Source organism: Melanaphis sacchari, unplaced genomic scaffold (assembly GCF_002803265.2).
Source record: "Melanaphis sacchari strain LSU unplaced genomic scaffold, SCAv2.0 Contig8_pilon_pilon, whole genome shotgun sequence".
Taxonomy (NCBI): domain Eukaryota; kingdom Metazoa; phylum Arthropoda; class Insecta; order Hemiptera; family Aphididae; genus Melanaphis; species Melanaphis sacchari.
Window position 1 is genome coordinate 1,363,554 of NW_020271635.1, and position 19,864 is coordinate 1,383,417.

Below are 19,864 nucleotides of genomic sequence, written 5' to 3' on the forward strand. Positions count from 1 at the left end.
GTAAGTGTTGTAATTTCTTAACACATACCGGTTACCTTCAAGACATCAATAGAGAAAACATTGTCAGAAAGAAGAAAAAGGTAACACATAGTACTATTTATATATTTAGGCCCTTTTAGTTATATTACAAAAGGAAATGATGATTTTAATTAGATATTTGGGGAGAGCTAGTTAATTTAATTTTTTTTCTAGTCTGCGGTTCAATACCTTGTTGAAAGCTCGAGTTATGTCTAGGAAGATGGCTATTGTTTAATTTTTTTTTTCAAAACCATATACCTATAACTAATTTTAAAATTTTTTTCTGGATTTGATGATATGTTGAGTGATACATTTTGAATCCAAATTGAAGTTTTAGATTTTTGGAATAATCTGTATGAATGGTTTTAACCTATTAACCAATTATTTTTTCATATAGTTTTGGTACCTAGTGATGGAAGAAGGCTGATTGGTCTGTAGCTTGTGGAATAGTGGGTTGGTTTTTATACTGGGATTATGATAGCATATCCCCAAGGCAAGTGAAATATGTCAACATGTGTGGCTTGAGTTTTATAGGATACCTACCTACCTAGTGTATTTTGTATAAGGTTTTTTAATATTTTATATGTGATAATATCGTGCTTTGGGTTTTTTTTATATGATAGTTTGATCATAATTTGTTATATTTCTACGGAGGATTTAGGGATAATACATTTTGTCATTTGGTTCGTTGATATTTTCATTTGATATTTTATCAGCATAGGTACTCAATGTATTGCTCATCGTATTCACGGAGGTGAAGCAGAATGTGAAATGGTTATCGTCTATCGAAGATTTAGATTTTTTCAGCATTCATTTCAGATTTGACTGACTCATTTTTCAAAGGAGAGATTACGTTATATTGTTTTAATATTTGTTTAGTCGCTATACAGAGAATTGAATTGTTAAGGTTAATTTTTTCTCGATGCACGATGTGGTCGATATGAATTGATGAATTGTATTTAATATTGTCCAATTCCTATTTAACTTTTCTTGTGAATCTTCTTTCAACAACTAGGTTTTTGGTATTTATCCAAATTTTTCTCTTTTATGTTTTTGCTTTGTTTTGAATCGAAATTGATAAAGTCTAGAGAAGTAATTATTAATAAATTTGCCATTTAAAATCAACGCTAGGATTATTTAATTTTTTATCGTAGGTACCTATTTGTTAGGTATTCCATGCTAGGGAGTAAGTACTCGTAAATTATCTGAATTTGATACTGTAATGTTTTTAATTTAGATGTTCATTTAGTTTTTTTTGAACTTTTGCTAATTCATTAGTGTTTATTAGTTTTGAGATTCACTGATTTATTATTGATGGTTCATTTAGGACGATTATGATTGAACTACTGAAGCGTAATTTGATTCGAGTTCATTTAAGAGTTGATAATGAAGATTAGTGGACAGATTTGATGTTAGTTCAATATCTAGAATTTTTGGTATTCATAAACAGTGTATTATAGTATACTAGTACTACCAGAGTATTAATTATTTAAGGAAAATTTTTCAAAAATCTATGTTAAATTGAGTTATCTGAAAGTATTTTTAATCAACGAGTTAAATCGGTTAGGGCGAAACTATTATTTTTTATAGAAATTTAAATTTAGTTGTAATAATATAGATTAATGTGATGCTAATTAAAATCTTGAAATAGTGCAATTTCACATTTCAATAATCAACAATGTAATAAAAATAATACATGTAAAAATTATACATAATGTTTAATATATCAATTTTTTTTTTTATCTATTTAAACAATAATTTTTAGAAAACAAAAAAAATTTTAAATTTATGTGCTGCATAGTAAGAAAAAATTTAATAGACGAGAGTATAAAATTCATTTCTGATTAATGATTAATAATTTAAGTACAAATCATAGAACAAATATTGAATAAGGTTGTTACTATAAAAATTTAAAAAAAATTGGCTAGGTCATAAGTTGTAACTAATAATAATCTGTAAAAATAGACTAATTTATTATTCAAGAAAATATATTGGTTATTAAACTCATATTTTAATCAGCATCAAAGAAAATAAATTAATGTGAATCGACACATTACTCTGTAATTATTCATTTATTTTTGAATAAATTTTTTCTTATTATTTTAATATTTCACAAAGATCATCATTCACAACTTCAGGTAAGGAACACTGACTTTATTATAAATAATAAGTAGGTATGATTCATAGAATGTTCAAGCTCAATCACAATAAGTATTGATCCATTCTGATTTAAATAAGGTTAAATATTGTTATCAATACAAATGTCTAAGTAAATAAATATTTTATTTTTTATAAGAAATTTTTTACACAATTATAATTTTTGTAAAGTATGATAACCACTTTTCTATGTTTAGTGGGTGTTTACTTTTTTTGTACAACAAAGACCATATAACAATATTTGTAATGTTCAGTTTTGTATTTGAATCCTTAATCAGGTGATACAGTTCTGTAGTTCGATCATTTTCCGAATACCCAATTTCATTTACTAGGTCTAAAGTTTTATCAGATTTTATTTGATCAGCATCATACAGCGGTAGATATTGATTGAATATCCGTAATAACGATACTTCACCGATAGATGACTCTGTTGGAGATGTGACCACTTTAGGACTAGGCTTAACTAAAGAAAAAAATAATTAGAATATTTATAAATTTTGAGCTAATTTGATAGTTAACTTACTGTGTTGCCATATTACAAAGACTTTTACAATGTTCTTAGAGTTTTTACAAATCACATTTTTGAATGCTTTAATGGTTTCTAATGCTTTCAAATCTTTTGATACAGATGAATGTATGTGATAAGAAATATCCCATGCAACTGTTGGCCACAAGATTGGTAAAGTCAATAGAGAATAAGGTGGATCTTCTGGATCAGCAAACACAACAGTATCATTCTATGAAAATGTACAATTTTCAATTATATACATATAGTGTAATACTATAATTCAAACCATATCATTATTTTAATGACAATTAAAATATTACTTTTATCAGATTTTCAATGTTATCATTGACTACAGACTTAAGACTGCTTTCATGTTTTTTATGAACATTACACTGAATTGATTGTTGTTTTTCTGGAAGGGGTACACTTTCCTTTAAATCAGGGAATTTTACATCTAATTTATTTAATCTAAGTTCAAGTTGTTCTAATGTTTTGATAATTTCATTTTGTTTTTTTAAGAGTACTTGAATTTCTTGGTCAGATAATTCTGTTTCATCTAAATTGTCCTGCAACTAAATCAAAAAGAATTTATAAAATAATGACAAAAATTATCAATCAAAATAGATTACTATAGTAAAAATTGAAACATAAAAGTTATAAAAGAACATAATTTAGAACTAGGTAGGTACTGTGTGCAACATTGTTGATAAGAATTGGCTTTTCACTACAGAACGTTTATTATCGTAAACGTTTTTTTTTTCATTTGAAGAATCCTTTGAGTTTGCCATTAGACTTCCGTTTGTCCTTAAAAAAAATTATAATTTTTCAAAATTTGCGAAAAGGCGCGAAATAATTGGAAAACCCGTTGACCGATAATCGCTCGTGGATAAAGCGAAATAAAACGAGAATTATAAAGTGGCATTTATTATGATTTGAAATATATTATGTAAGTAAACATTGACTTGAATGGTAAATGCAAAATGATGATCAACTTGAAGAATGACGCCGGTCGCCGACCCATTAGCTATTATCATGCACATGCGTTTAGACGATCAAGTAATTTTTTTTTTTTATTCTGTGGATCAAGTAATGTTGTTGGTATCTTTTAAGTATGATAAGGAATAATTTTGTTAGAATAATCAATCTATGATCACCATTAAGCACTAACTGTTAAGTAGTATTGTAATTTTGTAAAGACTGACATTTGTTGCGCGACACCATCATGACACGGTTTTCGATTCTCATAAAAATTTTTATTCCGAAACAGTGTGATTATCGACAAAATGGTAAGTTACAATTTTTTTTTTATCCAAGAACTTGGAGTCGATTCTGCAGAGGGAGTCGAGCGTTTCGATCCAAGTTTAAAATTATGAGCAAGTGGTTAACGGTAGTTAATAGTTATCAAAACAAATAAATAGAAAACGGAAACGTCATTTACCTTGTCAGACTTGTCGCTCTTCGGCACCTCGGCGAACGATATCTGTTGTAAATCTTTGAGCTTATACATACGGCATGTGTTTTCAATCAACGGAGGAGCACGGACGACCGGCTTCAACTTGTACATGATCGTAAAAATCAAAGGACGGACTAAACAATCTTGAAGAGATGGCTAGCCAAAACGTCAGGTAGCAGAATAACTACAAACTCGAATCTAGTCTCTCGTTGTAATTCGGTCAGTTCGGAATTCCTTCAATTCTGCCGTCAACGGGTCACAAGCAGACTAGCAGCTGACGCAGAGCGTTATCTCGTAACCATTGTCGGTGATAAGGAAAGACAGTGTGACCAATCGTTCAAAAAATAAACGAGCGGCCACACGTTTTAGTGGCCCTAAATAACGGTAATTTCTAGAGATCACGGGATCGGCCACTCCGGTAAATTGGTGGCCACATCTGGTGGCCGAACAACCGGGACAGTGGCCACGCGATGACCGTCATCTGCTGTGATGGAAAGCGAGGATCGGTGGCCGGCCAATGGGAGCGGAAGACGGCAGTTGCAGCTGCCGCGGCGGCAAGAGTTCATGGCAAAACGTGTTGATTGGAGGAGTTCGCGGGACGCGTCGCATTTCACCCGCACTACCAAGTCCGTCTCGCACAGCAACACCGTCACTAGGCGACTGGTGCGAGTAAGACGGCACTAACAACGAAGTGTACAACACAACACTAAAACGACGTTATTATTCCTATGACTATTACTATTATTGTTATTTAACATTCAGTGCTAGTTTTTTTTTTTTTTCATTTCGTTTTTTCTTCCCGCTGTGTCGTTTTGTTTTGTTTACGAACGGTTACTTGACAGCGCGTGCCCGCCAGGCGATTGCCGACCACGACGACGACTTGCAAGCGAAGCGAACTGCCGCTGCCGACCACACGACTGCAGTGTGTGATAATAGTGTTTTTGTTACGGCGGTACGTAACACGGTAATTCGCGATGAAAACGAGTGCGTCGAGTTTGGAGGCCCACGAAGGTCACATGACCGCGTCTCGGCATCCGCCGTTGGCCCGTTAACGTCCGTTTTTTTTCGCGCGCTCGCTGACGACGCACACGCACTGCAGGCCTACTCGCTACTACGACAGCTGTGCGTGTGCGCGCGATTTTCGTGTCCACGGATCGCGGGCATAACAATATCACAACTCCAGCCACCTATCATTTCCATCGTTATTTCTTGTTGGTGACTCGATAGTCCGTATTATCCTGCCTCGAGACAACCGTGGTGATCATCGCTGTGCGATTAGTCCTCAGGGGTGCTGTACGTCCCAGCGGACGATCCCGCGCTATATTATTTTGTTTATTCTGTATTCGGTTATCGTCCGAATAACGGTCGCCAGTAGTGGTTGTTGTTGTAGTGATAACAACGCGAATCATGTCTGGCAGACCAAAGCGCAGAGGCCGTCCTCCGAAAACTCCGGGTTCAGACAAACCCAAGTTTCAAATGCACTTGCTGAAAAAACCCAAGTACCTGCAGAACCTCGAGACTGTAGACGTTGTCCAATCTCCAGCACCAGGGCGGTCTGCAGCCTCAAGACGCAGCGCTCCTGCGTCTGTTGGTAATCGTACCGTACCTGTTGTCGAAACGCCATCGCGTAGCACACGGCGATCTAATCAAAAGCCCAAAACGCCCAAGACGCCAGTTGTACCAAAATCTAGGACACTGCGTCCTTCGACTAGTAAGAAGAAGAATAAGAAAAAGACTACTGTTGACAAAAGTCATGATTACCACTACGGTTCTGACTTTGATGAGTCTGAAAAGAGTGAAGAGCCCTCTGAGAGTGAACAGTCTGACACAAATGTTGAAGATGTTGATGATGTTAGTGACAGTGATTTCTCCGTGTCTAGCTTTTCTGTAGCCAGCCGTGCACGTAAAAGCAATGTTTCTTATATTAGAAATCCCAGTCCTGAGCCATTATGGCTTAGGGGTGAAGAAATACCCAAATTGGAATTACCCAAATCCTCAGAAGATCTCCTAGTGCCCACTGAACATGTCATGCAGGCATTGAGCGTTTATGAAGTGTTAAGACGGTTTAAAAGTCAGGTATATTATATTTAAAAATTGGATAGTTTTTTCTCTATTCCAAGTCATATTTTTAATATATTTTGTTATAGGTGCGATTGTCTCCATTTCGATTTGAAGACTTTTGTGCAGCTCTTGTTTATGAAGAGCAAAGCTACCTGTTGGCAGAGATTCATATTATGCTGCTTAAAGCAATATTACGAGAAGAAGATTTACAACAGACTCATTATGGTGCTGTCGATCAAAAAGACAGTATCAATAGTGTATTGTATTTTATGGATACTATTACATGGCCTGAAGTATTACGAGAATACATTGAATCTGATAAATCATTTGATCCACAAGTTCTAAAAGTATTTAATAATGGAGATGAATATCCATTTACAAACATCAAAAATAGATTATCTGTACTGCAGTTTTTAACTGATCAATTTTTAACGTCTACTCTTATTCGAGAAGATTTTATTCATGAAGGTATACATTAATATATGAATAAATTGTTAAGTCTTAAAAAATTAATCAAACATTCATTTTATAGGTCACAGTTTTCAATATGATGATCATTGCCGAGTGTGCCATAAAATGGGTGATCTTTTATGTTGTGAGACCTGCCCAGCTGTATTTCATTTAGAGTGTGCTGAGCCTCCTTTACATGATGTTCCTACAGAAGATTGGCAATGTAATTTGTGCAAAGAGCATAAAGTCATTGGAGTATCTGATTGTATACCTGATGATGAGAAATCTGGTTTATCGTCCCGTCAGGACCACTTGGCTTATGACCGACATGGTCGTAAATATTGGTTTCTAGTTAGAAGAATTTTTATGTAAGTATAGTTATAATAATAATAATATTATATTATTAAATCTACTGAAAAATTTTATCTTGTGACACAGTGAAAATGAAGAAACTGGAGAGTGTTGGTATTATACAACAGAAGAACAGCTAGGATTATTAATAGACTCATTAGATCGTGAAATGGAATCTACTCTTTTCAACGAAATAGAAAAAGTCAAAGAAGAAATTAATCGACAAATGAAAATAACTATGGACTTAACTTTACAGTATCGACCATCAAATAGAAAAACATTTTTGGATATAGAAAACAGTAAGTAATTAGAACCTTGTTAATAGTATTATATTATTTACATCAAAGAAATTTCAAAACAAATTTAATAGTTTATTTCTGATGGTTAGATTAGGTTTCTAATGTAAATCCTCTTAGAAATCTTTATAAATATTAAGTTAATATTTTAATTGTAACTGTTGAACAAGTAATAAAAAATATATTTAATATAACCATAAGCATGCACAGGGAAGGTAGTTGCTTACCTTTTGAGATTCTCTGCTTCCAAGATTCTGTGAAATTAATGGCTCGCAACAGTTCCAATTATACCTCAAACTTAATAATGTAATACTTGTTTTACTTAATTAATTTTTTTATTGTTAAAAAAAATACATTAAAAACTGTTATGATATTTTTATGTTCAAATTTATAATTGTATAAATCAATATATTTATTTTACTCAATTTGAAATAATATAACCATATACACGATTTTGGGTTTAAAATTAATTCCAAAGATTGTTTCATCTTAAGGCCATAGAAGAAAAAAAATCAAGTGTTGTCAACATTTCTGAAATCTCATGCTACTATAGTATTGTCTTCCCCATTAATAGGACCTATGCCTGCTTATGAATGTAATTATTATATTTTTATATGATGCATTTGGTAATTATATTTATATTTCATGCATGATATGAGGTAATATAATTATTGAATTAAGTAATCTTTAATATAATAATTTTGAATATTCTAATTATATCTATTATCATTTGTTTGAGTATTAAAATTCATGATAATAAAACCCTGTTTTAAAAAAAAAAACTCAACAGTTTTATTATGTTGATTACTACAATTTATTGGAAAAGATTTTAGTTATGTAAATATTTAAATACTTCAATCAAATAATTTGCTAAAAGCATATTTTTCTTATTATTTATTAAACAAGACATTTTTAAAGTAATATTATGCATAGTAGAAATTAATTACATTGAATTCAAAATATCAGGTAATCTTTTACGTTATAACCAAAAGCTTATACCTGACGTTAGTAAAGATTTCAATACAACTAAGTTTAAATTAAATTAAAATTGAAGTCAAAAGTCAATGTTTCATAAATTTGTCACAGTAGAAGGTCTGAAATTAATTTATTAGACTATAAACTAAATAGAATTTTAATAATAATTCATTGTTATTAATATTCTTAGTTTCATCATCATTTAATATTTATTTTTTTTTTTAAATAGATAGTAGAAGCAACTATTAATTATTTATATATTATAGGTTATATAATAAGTATGAGAGAAGAGATGCAAAAGAAAAAAGAAACTGAAATGTCAAAGAATGATGGTAACAGTGAAGATAGTACTGACAATGTGAAGGAAGATAATGAATCAAAAAAAGAAAGTAAACAAGAAAATTCAGATGATGTATCTGTAGACAAAAATGGTATGTATATATTAAATATTTGAAATATTTTGTATTTTTCACATAAATTTATTCATATAAAATATACATTTAGAAAATGAAGATGGTAGTGGTGACTCAAAAAATGATGAAAATTCGATGGATGTTGATGATAGTGAACATAATCATAGTTTAAGTAAATAGAAATAATTTTTTTTTTTTAAGCCAATTTAAAGAATTTAATTCACGGATATTATTTTTATTTTTAGGGAGTACTCGTAACAGATCCTTACGTTTAAAACCTGCACAAGTTTCACAACGCCCAACGCCAGAACAACCGAAAAAAATACCTGTGATTGAAAAACCTTCTCCAGTTCATTCGTATTTAGATAACTTGGGTACTAGAGTAACCCGATTCAAAGCTCAACACATAGCAGCTGGTACCTATTTATACAAACTTGGAATGGATAATAGCTTTAAGACATATGTAAATCAATACAGTACAAACCCCACTGCATTAAACAAGATTCAAAAAAATGAAGAACGTGATAAAAAACGATATATGTCCCACAAATTTTCACTTACGGGACCTGGTGAATTCAAGTGGTGTGGACAAATATTTGGTATGTAGTTGTATTTAATTGACTTAACATATTTTTTTTATTTATATTTAATTTTCCTTTGCTTATTTTTATATTAATTTTAGGTGCTCGTTCAACACTGATAAGTACTGTCAAACAAACTATTATTTCATTAGACAACTTGTTACCATCATCATTGATGCATATCAACTGGTCAGTGTTACGTAAACCTTGGTTAAATCAAGTTAATTCTTGTTCTACTCCCAAGGATTTTGCAAGAGTTATGGTTGTTTTGATGTCTTGCATTAAACCAGTTGTTTATGCACCAGTCTGGCACGAACAACTTGGTAAAAATTATACTTACAACATTTATGTATATTAAAAAATTTTGGCTTTTTACTCATTTATTATTTGATATGGCTGTTTCAGGACATGTTAAAATTTATCGTATTACTCATGCAGAACGGGAAGAAAAGAAAAAAACAGACAAAAAAGATAAAAAAGATAAAGATGCAGAAGAAGATGAGCGTAATAGATTGACCATACATTTTGTCAAGTATACTCTAGGTTTGAAACATCAAGTGAGTTTTTATGTGCTTTATTTAATTTTAGAAATTTTACTAATTACTTTAAATTTTAGGTTCACAAACAAAAAGGAGAAGAATATAGAATTCATGGTCAATGGGGATGGCAGTGGCTATCAAAAACAAGAGATTATAAATTAGCTGATTCTTCAAAACAAGGTTTAGCAGCTGGACCTGCCAAAAGAATTTTTCAAGGCAAAGGTAAATAACTGAAATGAGTTTGGAGGAATTAAAAATATTTGTTTTATTATTAAAATTAACAAGAATAACAAGGTCTATGTTAGGTTGAGGGTTTATAACCTTAAACCAAGAGATCATCTTAATTAATTCTTAATAAAATGTTTTGTTTTTAATTAGATGATAAAGGAGTTCGAACATTTTCTATCGCCGAAACACTTTACGACTCTATAATATTAAAAGAATGTACATTTGACTCAGAAGTGTCAAGTAAAATTCTTGATGACCAAAGTGTTATACATTTAGATAGTGTTTCAGGTAAACTTTTAAAATAAAAAAAATTAGTGTAGAAATTTAATAATTATATCTCTTATTTCAGATATTGATTTTGTAAATATGAAAATCCTTTCACCCATTGACAAACTTGATGATAACATTGATATAAGCAGTACATTGTGTTCTACTAGTCGTATAATGTATCCTAAACTAGCCAAAAAATGTAAAACTGACATGTTATTGCCAAGAAGAATGCAATTAAAATTAGCTGAAGAAAGATCAATAATGACAAAAAATACGAATGCTTCAAAAACAGTTCCAGAAGTAAATATTTTAACAATTTGTTATAATTTAAATAATTAAGTTATTTTTAATTTTATTTTTTCTTAAAGATTTTTTTAAGTATATCATTTTTGGCATTCCCAATTAATTAATAAGTTAATTAGTTACAGTATATTATTAGTAATTTCCATAAAAAAATATTATTCATGTTATCTTTAAAAAAATTAATTTTAACAAAATATAACATTCCAATTTAAAATTTCTCATGTTTTTCTGCAATAACTGAGAAATATATTTCAATAAGATTTCATTTTATTAACTTAACCAGTAATTTATTTCTATTATTTTTATTGTTTTAACTATTCTTAATATGATATAACTTAATTCTAGGCTGTAAATACTAAGCCTTCAAGTGCTCCTCAATTGTCTTCTGAAGTCTTGGCACAAATATCAGAAAAGTCCAGCTTATTGTGCAATTTACAAAAACGTGTGATTCAACTCAAACAGCATTATTTATCGTTTAATACAATGTCTGAGCACATGATATGCTATAATAGTAGCTGTCGAGCCGTTAACAAAACTACTTTAACTGACTCGTGTTATAGTCCACTTTGTATTAGACATGTGAGTGTACGAAATGATCTTCTAGCATTATTACGAAGAATGAATATATTAAAATCAGAACTAACAGGTGAGTAGTTAATATACATTTTAAATATTTAATTGCTTAACATATTTGAACTTTCAGCATTAAAAGCAACAATACCTAAAGATTCGGGTGTATTAAATATAAAGACTGAAAATACTGATAATACTTCAGGCGAACCAGTTCAAATTAAAACTGAAGTTAAAAAAGTAGAAAATATTGTAGTTAAAAGTGAACAGGTAACTCAAGAAAATGATCAAGTTAAAACTGAGAGTATCGCCAATCAAAAAGATATAAAAACAGAAAGTGAAGATGAACAAAATGTGAAAGTTGATGTCATCAGCAGTCCTACTGGGTATGTTAACATTAAAACATGATGTTTATAGCCATTTAGTAATGAGCTTGTTTTTAGTCTAAGTGTTTTGAAGCCGGCAAGGAAAAGAGGTGGTGCTAAGCGGGAAGGCGTTTTAGTAGATTGTATAGATGATGGACGTATTTATTCTACTGAAGATACACGAAAAAAGGTTAATTAAACTAAACCAAGATTTAATCAGTCTGATAAAATATTTGTTAGTTATTAATAACCTAATTATTATTTATTTTTTTCATTGTAGATTTATTTAAAGAAGCTTTCGAGTAATAATGTTCCTGTTAAAAAGAAAGCAGAGAAAATTAAGTATCCTCCTACTTCACGATTTTATACACGTAGTAAACGCTGCAGTTTATTAGTATTACCTAAACACGAGCTTCAAAAATTAGCTAGACGCGGTGGACATGATATTGTAAATGGTTTCAATCCAAATAGCAAAGTATAAAACATTATGATAATTTTTTTTTTTTGTTCCTTGTCATTCATTCCTATTGTTTGTCTTTCAGACCAATAATGCTGTGTGGCCATATCCTTGTCCAAGACCATATTTTAAAACATGTTGGCTTTATAGAACAATAATGTTTAACACCATATCAGCTGCTGCATTACAATTAAGAATCTTGTGGGCGTGCCTAAAATGGGATGAGTTAACTTCTAAAACTGCTCATTTGGCTAGTAAACGAGAAGTAACAACTGAAACTGAATTAATTACTACAGAAACTTTAGAGTGCCGTACTTCAGGCCAGTTCAATGAACATACTGAATATTTAATACGCAAAGTTGTAATACCATTAGATATACCAAAACAAGTCAGGGGTAAGACTTATATAATCTTAAAATTAATATATTTTTAAAACATTTATTTTTTAAAAATTCAGAGGTGACACCCATACGAAGTGGTTTAAGAAAACGTAAAAGAGAGGAAGCTCCAAGAAACACTGCACCACAGGTATCTGAAGTGTGGGTAGATGAAAGTAAATTGGAGCTGGTAGAAATTAAGCAGTTCCATGAAAGGTATATTTTATTATTATTCAGTATTCATTATTATTTTTACCGAGCATTTCATTTATTTTTTACAGAGTGGAACGTGAAATGCAAATGCAACAAGCCATGAAAACACGTGCATCTTCAGCTTTTGCTAATAAATTATTGCATAATGATTCTTCTCACAATCGAAATATAAATGATAAACTTCGTTTACAAAACTCAGATGCAACTGAAAACATAAAAGAGCAACTAGAACAGTCTCTCAGAGCCCAAAGAATAGCTTATAAAAGATCATCAGTAAATAATGATAATAACTCTTCAAATAAGAAATTGTGCATGGAAGTATCCAACTCACAGAGTCTGGTGACTAGCAGTTCAACACAACGTATGAAACTTGTACCTGGTAAGATTATTTAACATTTAATGCTGGTAAAAATTCTTTAGAGCCATGAAATATAATTTTATTAGTTATAAAAACGATGTCATTTATTTACATATTAACATTTATATTAATACTGATAATGTTTTATTATCATAAATACTATACCTAACTACCTAAAATTATTATTTTCATTTACTGATTGCTAGCAAATTAATCTTACATAAATTATCTTTTACTAATTGATGAGAATAAATTTAAACTATCATTATTTGTACAGGTGAAGGTGGAAGATTAAGGCTGATGCCTAATAATAAACCTTTAGCTCAAAGTCCTACTTTACTTCAATCTTCCCCACGAGTTGTCAATAAACCAACTACTACTACTACTAATACCACTCCATCTACTCGACGTATATTCATGACTAAATGTATGTATTATTTAGTTTCCAAATTAATATAGGAGTACCCAATTTTATTTTTATTTTATTCTTGATAATTTAGGTCCAGATGGTAAAACCAGACTTGTGACAACACCAAAAACAATAATCACTGACACTAGTGTAATAAATCAAAACTCAATGAAGATTCAATCGTCAAACTCACAAATAGTAACAAGTAAGATAGAGTAAACATGCATCAAAATTTAAACAGTAAAAATTTTTTTTTTTTATTTTTTATTAGCTAATAATGTTACACAACAAAAATTACAATGTATTAAAGGTGAAGACGGAAAATTACAATTCAAAGGTCTTTTACCAGGTAATAATATTCATAATCTGATAAAAATTTTAATTTAAATATTATAACTTTATTATTTGATAAATATAGGACAACAACTTATTCAACTACCCGATGGAAAATTGCATGTGACCAACTACATAAATTCTAGCCCATCTCGAAATGTGCAGATAGCTAAGAATACAATATTGACAAATAATAATAATTTTCAAAAGTCTGGAACTCAAGTAAGGTTTTAATGTGTGATATGTGTGTGTACATGGAATCTTTTGTATCCTTATTATATTGTTTATGTAAAGTTACTAAGTTTTTAATATTATCACTTTATTTTGTATATTCACAGACAATTATTTTGAATCGAGCATCACAGCCTATTCAACAAGTTTTAAAACCTCAAACATCTCAAGTAATATGAATATTATTGATATGTTAATATAATCAACTGATAAAATGCATTGTTTATATGTATATATATATACTTAAATTTTTATTGAAAATAATTTTTTTATTGATAATAACATTGAATAAATATGATGAAAAATAATGATTTGTATATTTTACAGGTGGTAGTTTCAGGTGGACAGCTAGTAAATGTTTCACAAGGTCAACAAATGATTGTGCAACATATTAATCCAAATAAAGCTACTATAGCCACTATTAATGGACAACAAGTTCTAATACGACCTAATACTAGTAAGTTTTTAAACAAAGAGAACGCCATACTCAAAAGTATTATCTATCTTAAAAATTAATATTTATATTAATTTCATATTAAATTTTCTTGTTTTAATTGTATGTTGTTAGTTTTAATATTAGAGTGAATTAACCTATTATCAAACTTATAGTAAAAATAATATCTTTTTCTTATATTTTAATTTTAGAATTAATATTTCAAAGATATGAGCATTTTTAAATTTTAGTATTTATCACGCTCCCTTGAATATTAAAGTATCAAAATAACTAAATGTGTAATACAGATAATTTTAACTTGACAATAAATTAATTCACTCTAATTTTTAAAACTAATAACACCTATTTGGAATGTCAGTGCAGCTTCTTTCTAGCCCATATGTAACATAGTTTAAACACTTTATTCAGAATCATTTTTTTTTTATGTTCTAGAGGAACCATCCATAACAACAATTATAGAGCATAATATTTTTGAGGGTATGACAATGATATGTTTAAATAGTGTTAAAACAATTTTTTTATTTTATTTTAAAAGTTGAATTACTACTTAGTCAAATTATAACAAAATATTCACTCAATATTTTAAACCCTCAAAAATATCATCTATCATTTTTGTAATATGTGTTTTTACTCTATGATTACTCAAAAGTCATATAAACAATTTTAGGTAAAAGTATTTTAATTATGTTGCGAGTAGGTCTGAGATTGAAAACAAATATTGTGCTGACATCCTTTTAAACATTTGAATGACAAAGATATACATGTTCTGGTCATCTTAATACTAATGATTTAAAGCATGGATACATCATTATTTTTAATTAATTAGGTACCTCTGCCAATATAATAAGTAGTGGTGGCCAGACAATTAAGTTTGTACGACCTCAGCAAAATGTACAAAAAGTTAATCAATCTGTACCTCCACTATCACCTAGAGTTACTCATACAACTGGAATTGTTCAAGTAAGATTTTATCTATAATTTTCATTTTCTTATAATATTTAATTGATCACTGATTTTAGGACCAACATAGATCAGTACCAACTGTATCCGCACCAATTGTTGATGAACAAGAAAAATTATTATTAGCTAATCAGCCCCCTGGTACAGTAATAAAATGTATCACTGCTCAAGTTATTCAAAGTCCAACACAAGGTAATAAAATAGTGTTACAAGGGTTGCAAGGTAATGATTTCACACCTCAACAATTGCAACTTGTACAGCAACAAGTTAAACAACAACTCTTAAAAGGTGAACAATTTAAAATATATCAGCAAATGCTAAATAAATTGAATTATAATTTAATGTGTTTATTTTAATATTCCAGCCCAAGAATCCAGCGGTACTCAAGGAGTGTTAGGCCCTACAAAAATTTATCTAGCTGTTCAACCACCAGATTCTCAACTCCCTCCTGTGCAAAAAACTGGAATTGTACCACCCGTCACAACCCAAGCTACGGTTAAAATTGAACCTTCTCCTAAGCCATCAGTTTCTGTTTCAAACAACATCTCAGAAAGCTTAACTCAAACTAAAACTGAACCAGTAAAATTTTTTGTTTAAAGTATACTTTGTTATTGAAACTTAATAATATATTTTTTTAGCCATCAAAGTCTCCAGTTAATAAAACCCCGGTTAGTAAGGAAGAGCTAACTGAGTCCTCCAATTCATTTGTAGTGACTCCAAACTATATTAGTCAATGTAAGTTGTATTTAGTAGTAGCTATAGTAATTTTTTTTTTTAACTTAAACTGTTGTAGCTATTAAAAATGTCTTGAAAAATGAAGATTTAAATCCAGAAACACAAGAGAAACTGTTACAATTACAAAAATATCAAGAACAAAAATTGCGTGATCCAGTACCGCAACCTACAGTAACTGCATCTTCTGTAAGAAAACGATCTTGTGATGCCGATAATTTGTCAGAATTTGAACCACCCAAAAAAACAACTGAACGTGATAATTCTGGGTATTTATATATTTTATTAGTAAAAACACTGGGGAATTTTGTAATTCAATTGATAACCATGCCTAATTTTTATGTTACTTATTTTTGTGTGTACAGTTTTTTTTTAATTTAAATTTTAGTCTAATTTGTTTTATTAATTGTTATTATTGTACATGTATTTATAGGCTGCTGGTGCCTCCTGAACAGTCAAAATTGTATCAGACTCTAAAACAAGGAGATGATCTTCGTAAAATGCAACAACTTCAATCAAAACTCCAGGTTAGCTTGTTCAAACAAAAAGAATTATTGAAAAAAGATATACTAAAAAAGAGGGCGCTTCTGGAAAAAGAATTGCAAATCGATATTCAGGTATGTATTTTAGTCATGTTTTTCTCGAAATTCGGTTTTATCGAACTTCCTGACAAACATAATTTCCTGAATTTCGATCCTCAGTTCCGATTCCAGAAATGTCGTTACTCGATTTGATTGCAGTGTACAAAGTACCTTGTAGGGGAAAGGAATTAACTTAATGGCGTAATATGTCTGTTTAGAAGACAAGTCATTCATATTTAAATTATTTATATGTGTTTGATGTTTTTTTTAGAATGAAATAGCTGCTAACGTAACTGTTTCATCAGCTGATTCTACGACCACATCCACTAATGTGACTGAAAAGTCTAACTCAATAACACCAGTTTCTACACAAGTGACTCCTCCTCCTCAACCTCAAGGTAGTAGCAAACGTAAACACGCTTCAGGTCCACCAACCACCATACAAACTACACCACATGCCAATACTAATTCCAAAACTAGTAATTTGGGCCCTGGTCGACGACGACCAATGAAGACTTCTCCTCCAGCACCAAATCGTAATCATTCACGACCATCATCATTAACGCCAGTTAAAAAATCCAGCCCAAAGAAAAGTAAAAAAGAAAAAATTATGTGTCTATGCCGAACACCTTATGACAGTTCTAAGTAAAAAACTATTTTGACTTGTGCTCCATAACCAAATATGTTGTAATTATATTTGGTCTTAGGTTTTATGTTGGCTGTGATATGTGTCACAACTGGTTCCATGGTTCTTGTGTCGGCATCACTGTGCAAATGTCTAAAAGAATTTCTGAATGGTTTTGTCCAGAGTGCAAGCGATCTAGAGATCCTGAAGTTCTCTATTGTATATGTAAAAAACCATATGATGATCAACAGTAAGTTGAATTTATTAAATAAAAATGTAATAAATTGTATGCCAAATATTTTATTAATGCACTTTTTTTTTTCTTATAGATTTTATATTTGCTGTGATAAATGCCAAGACTGGTTCCATGGTAGCTGTGTTGGTGTATTACAGTGTGAGGGCGATAAAATGGATGACTACAATTGTCCTAGGTGTATGTCCAACTCTGAAATCAATTTTGCTAATTTGAAATCATTGAACCAACAAGACAACGATGACTTATTGAAACTCATCAAACAAATACATGTAACTATTTAATGTGAATCACAAAAATACTATATTTTTTTTTACAAAATGCTTTTATTTTTAGTCGCATAAAAGTGCATGGCCTTTCATGGATCCAGTAGATCCTCATGAAGCTCCTGATTATTACAATGTTGTCAAGGAGCCTATGGGTAAGGATACTTCTCTATTTAAATTGAATTAAAATATTATTTTTAAATTTTTGTTACCACTTACTTATTTTCATTAGACTTGAATTGCATTGGTAAAAATGTGACCGATAAGAAGTACAAGAATCTCACAGAATTCATTCGTGATATGATCAAGGTTTTTGATAATTGTAGGTATTATAATCCACGTGAGTCGCAATTCTATAAGTGTGCCGAAATCTTAGAACAGTTTTTTGTGTCAAAATTGAAAAATCTAAGGGACAAATTTTGTGAACAATACATGGAAGTCTAAAAAATAGTTTTCAATTATTGTGATAATTTTCTTAGCATCATACATTTAAAATGTTTTTTTTTTTTTTATTATTATTTATTAATAAACGTTTTTGTTCTTATTTATTATTATCTTTTAGAAAAAAAAAACATACATAATATATACTCAATAGATTATTTTATTTATTAATACAATATATCATAACAGAAATTATTGATGTATAAGAGAAAATCTATATTTTTAGCTAACTTATGGTTTGTTTTATTGACAAATTTTTTCGGACAGTTCACTGCCTATTCAGTAACAACATTGATATTTTGTTATTGACATAAAATGATATGCTAGTGAATCTATCTTTTTTTTTATCAAATTTATTTGGATAACTTAACTATTATACAATATAATAAATTTATGACAAAGTTACTGTTGAACGATTGATGTTTGTTTAACTGCTCAGAAGCCCAAACATTCATTCCAAAAATCTAAATCAAAGTATATATTTTTTATCTGTTTAACCGTTTTTTGTAAAAAATAATATATATATAATTATAAATAAAAAGTTTTACAGTGATGTATATTTTATATTTATCTCTTAAAACAAGTTTTATACAATATGTTAATGTTTAAATATATTTTTTTCTTTAAATATGTCATAACTCAAAACCAAAAATTTGTACGATTTGTTTATTGAATGTGTTGAATGCATGTAAATAATTACGTGTAGGAGTAGAGCCTACTCTTATTTTATTTTATAATAAAAATTATGTATGTTAAAATTAACTATGATTTAATAATGATTATTATATAAATGGTGATGATGTTTTTCTTACATGCCTTTTAGTTTTTTTTTTTATTTGTTTAATTTAATATTTTTATTTTTTTCCATTAATAATTACTTTTATTATTATTATTATTATTATTATTATTATTATTACTATTATATATTTTTGTTGTATCTAGTTTTGATAAACTTGTTTGATACTGGCTATTGTAATTATAACTATTAAAAAAAAATGGAAAAACCAAGAAATGAGAAGTAAAACAAATATTTTATTATTAGTAGGTATGGTTAATGCAAAGCGCTCAACTGCAGGCTGCCAGTTTAATAAGCAAATCAACCTCGTTGATTTTTTCGCGATGCCAAATTGACGGGTTCCTGACGTTCCTGTACGTCGTTCCCTATGTTCTAACTTAATTTGTTTCACATGCTTTTGAAGGAGAACTTCTTACACAATAGCTGTCATACTAATACAATATTAATAATGATTACTACGATACGTTTCATGACAAGTCGCGTTTTAAGTAATTGCAATTTTATTATTTAGTTTAATGAACGATACACATACCTGACTTTCTGTGCTATTAAAATCATAAGTAGGTACCGACGTGCCGTAAAATGAGATTAATTATAACTAATTTCACTAATTGCTAGTTAACTTTAAGCTTTTGCTAAAAATTCAATTTTAATGCTAGAATTAATTTATAGAGCTTATAGGTTAATCGTTACCTACCTATTATATTTTATTTGGTTTTGAAAATTTTTCCAATTTACCAACATCATTTGTTTTAATATTCTTTTTTACGAGTATTACAATTTACCTTTTAATATTAGGTGAATATCAATTTGCATTGAAAAATGTATATTTTTTACTTT

General features: G+C 29.7%; 2 protein-coding genes across 3 annotated transcripts; one reads left to right on the forward strand and one right to left on the reverse strand.

The window, feature by feature from the left end:
- Positions 1 to 2,282: 2,282 nt before the first annotated feature.
- Positions 2,283 to 4,378, reverse strand: LOC112602598. Its single transcript, XM_025350763.1, has 4 exons — positions 4,122 to 4,378; positions 3,004 to 3,255; positions 2,699 to 2,912; positions 2,283 to 2,638 (listed from the first exon to the last, which is right to left on the reverse strand). Exons 1-4 carry the CDS (start codon positions 4,245 to 4,247, stop codon positions 2,322 to 2,324), a joined length of 909 nt encoding a protein of 302 aa, XP_025206548.1. The 5' UTR covers positions 4,248 to 4,378; the 3' UTR covers positions 2,283 to 2,321.
- A 565-nt stretch (positions 4,379 to 4,943) lies between these two features.
- Positions 4,944 to 18,291, forward strand: LOC112602597 (nucleosome-remodeling factor subunit NURF301). 2 transcript variants are annotated; one of them, XM_025350762.1, is made up of 36 exons: positions 4,944 to 6,212; positions 6,284 to 6,665; positions 6,730 to 7,015; positions 7,086 to 7,297; positions 8,536 to 8,700; positions 8,774 to 8,854; positions 8,928 to 9,281; positions 9,365 to 9,586; positions 9,669 to 9,820; positions 9,880 to 10,024; positions 10,181 to 10,318; positions 10,380 to 10,600; positions 10,949 to 11,249; positions 11,307 to 11,559; positions 11,617 to 11,728; positions 11,819 to 12,013; positions 12,081 to 12,390; positions 12,453 to 12,588; positions 12,654 to 12,964; positions 13,221 to 13,370; positions 13,444 to 13,557; positions 13,624 to 13,701; positions 13,771 to 13,907; positions 14,024 to 14,086; positions 14,244 to 14,373; positions 15,197 to 15,330; positions 15,390 to 15,618; positions 15,695 to 15,909; positions 15,969 to 16,065; positions 16,124 to 16,331; positions 16,496 to 16,589; positions 16,915 to 17,288; positions 17,351 to 17,518; positions 17,598 to 17,793; positions 17,858 to 17,942; positions 18,020 to 18,291. In XM_025350762.1, exons 1-36 carry the CDS (start codon positions 5,544 to 5,546, stop codon positions 18,229 to 18,231), a joined length of 7,329 nt encoding a protein of 2,442 aa, XP_025206547.1. In that variant the 5' UTR covers positions 4,944 to 5,543; the 3' UTR covers positions 18,232 to 18,291. The 2 variants fall into 2 exon arrangements, with proteins under 2 accessions (XP_025206547.1, XP_025206546.1); XM_025350761.1 differs by having other exon boundaries at positions 5,544 to 6,212; positions 16,496 to 16,679.
- The last annotated feature ends 1,573 nt before the right edge of the window (positions 18,292 to 19,864 follow it).

Excerpts from the sequence above, each read along its gene's own strand:
- LOC112602598 (XM_025350763.1), bottom strand. The coding sequence starts at position 4,247 with ATGTACAAGTTGAAGCCGGTCGTCCGTGCTCCTCCGTTGATTGAAAAC. Across the intron at positions 3,256-4,121 it reads AGAGCGACAAGTCTGACAAG|TTGCAGGACAATTTAGATGA; the intron begins GTAAATGACGTT and ends TTTTTGATTTAG. Across the intron at positions 2,639-2,698 it reads CTTTGTAATATGGCAACACA|TTAAGCCTAGTCCTAAAGTG; the intron begins GTAAGTTAACTA and ends TTTTTTCTTTAG.
- LOC112602597 (XM_025350761.1), top strand. The coding sequence starts at position 5,544 with ATGTCTGGCAGACCAAAGCGCAGAGGCCGTCCTCCGAAAACTCCGGGT. Across the intron at positions 14,087-14,243 it reads TAAAACCTCAAACATCTCAA|GTGGTAGTTTCAGGTGGACA; the intron begins GTAATATGAATA and ends TATATTTTACAG. Across the intron at positions 17,519-17,597 it reads AAACCATATGATGATCAACA|ATTTTATATTTGCTGTGATA; the intron begins GTAAGTTGAATT and ends TTTTTCTTATAG.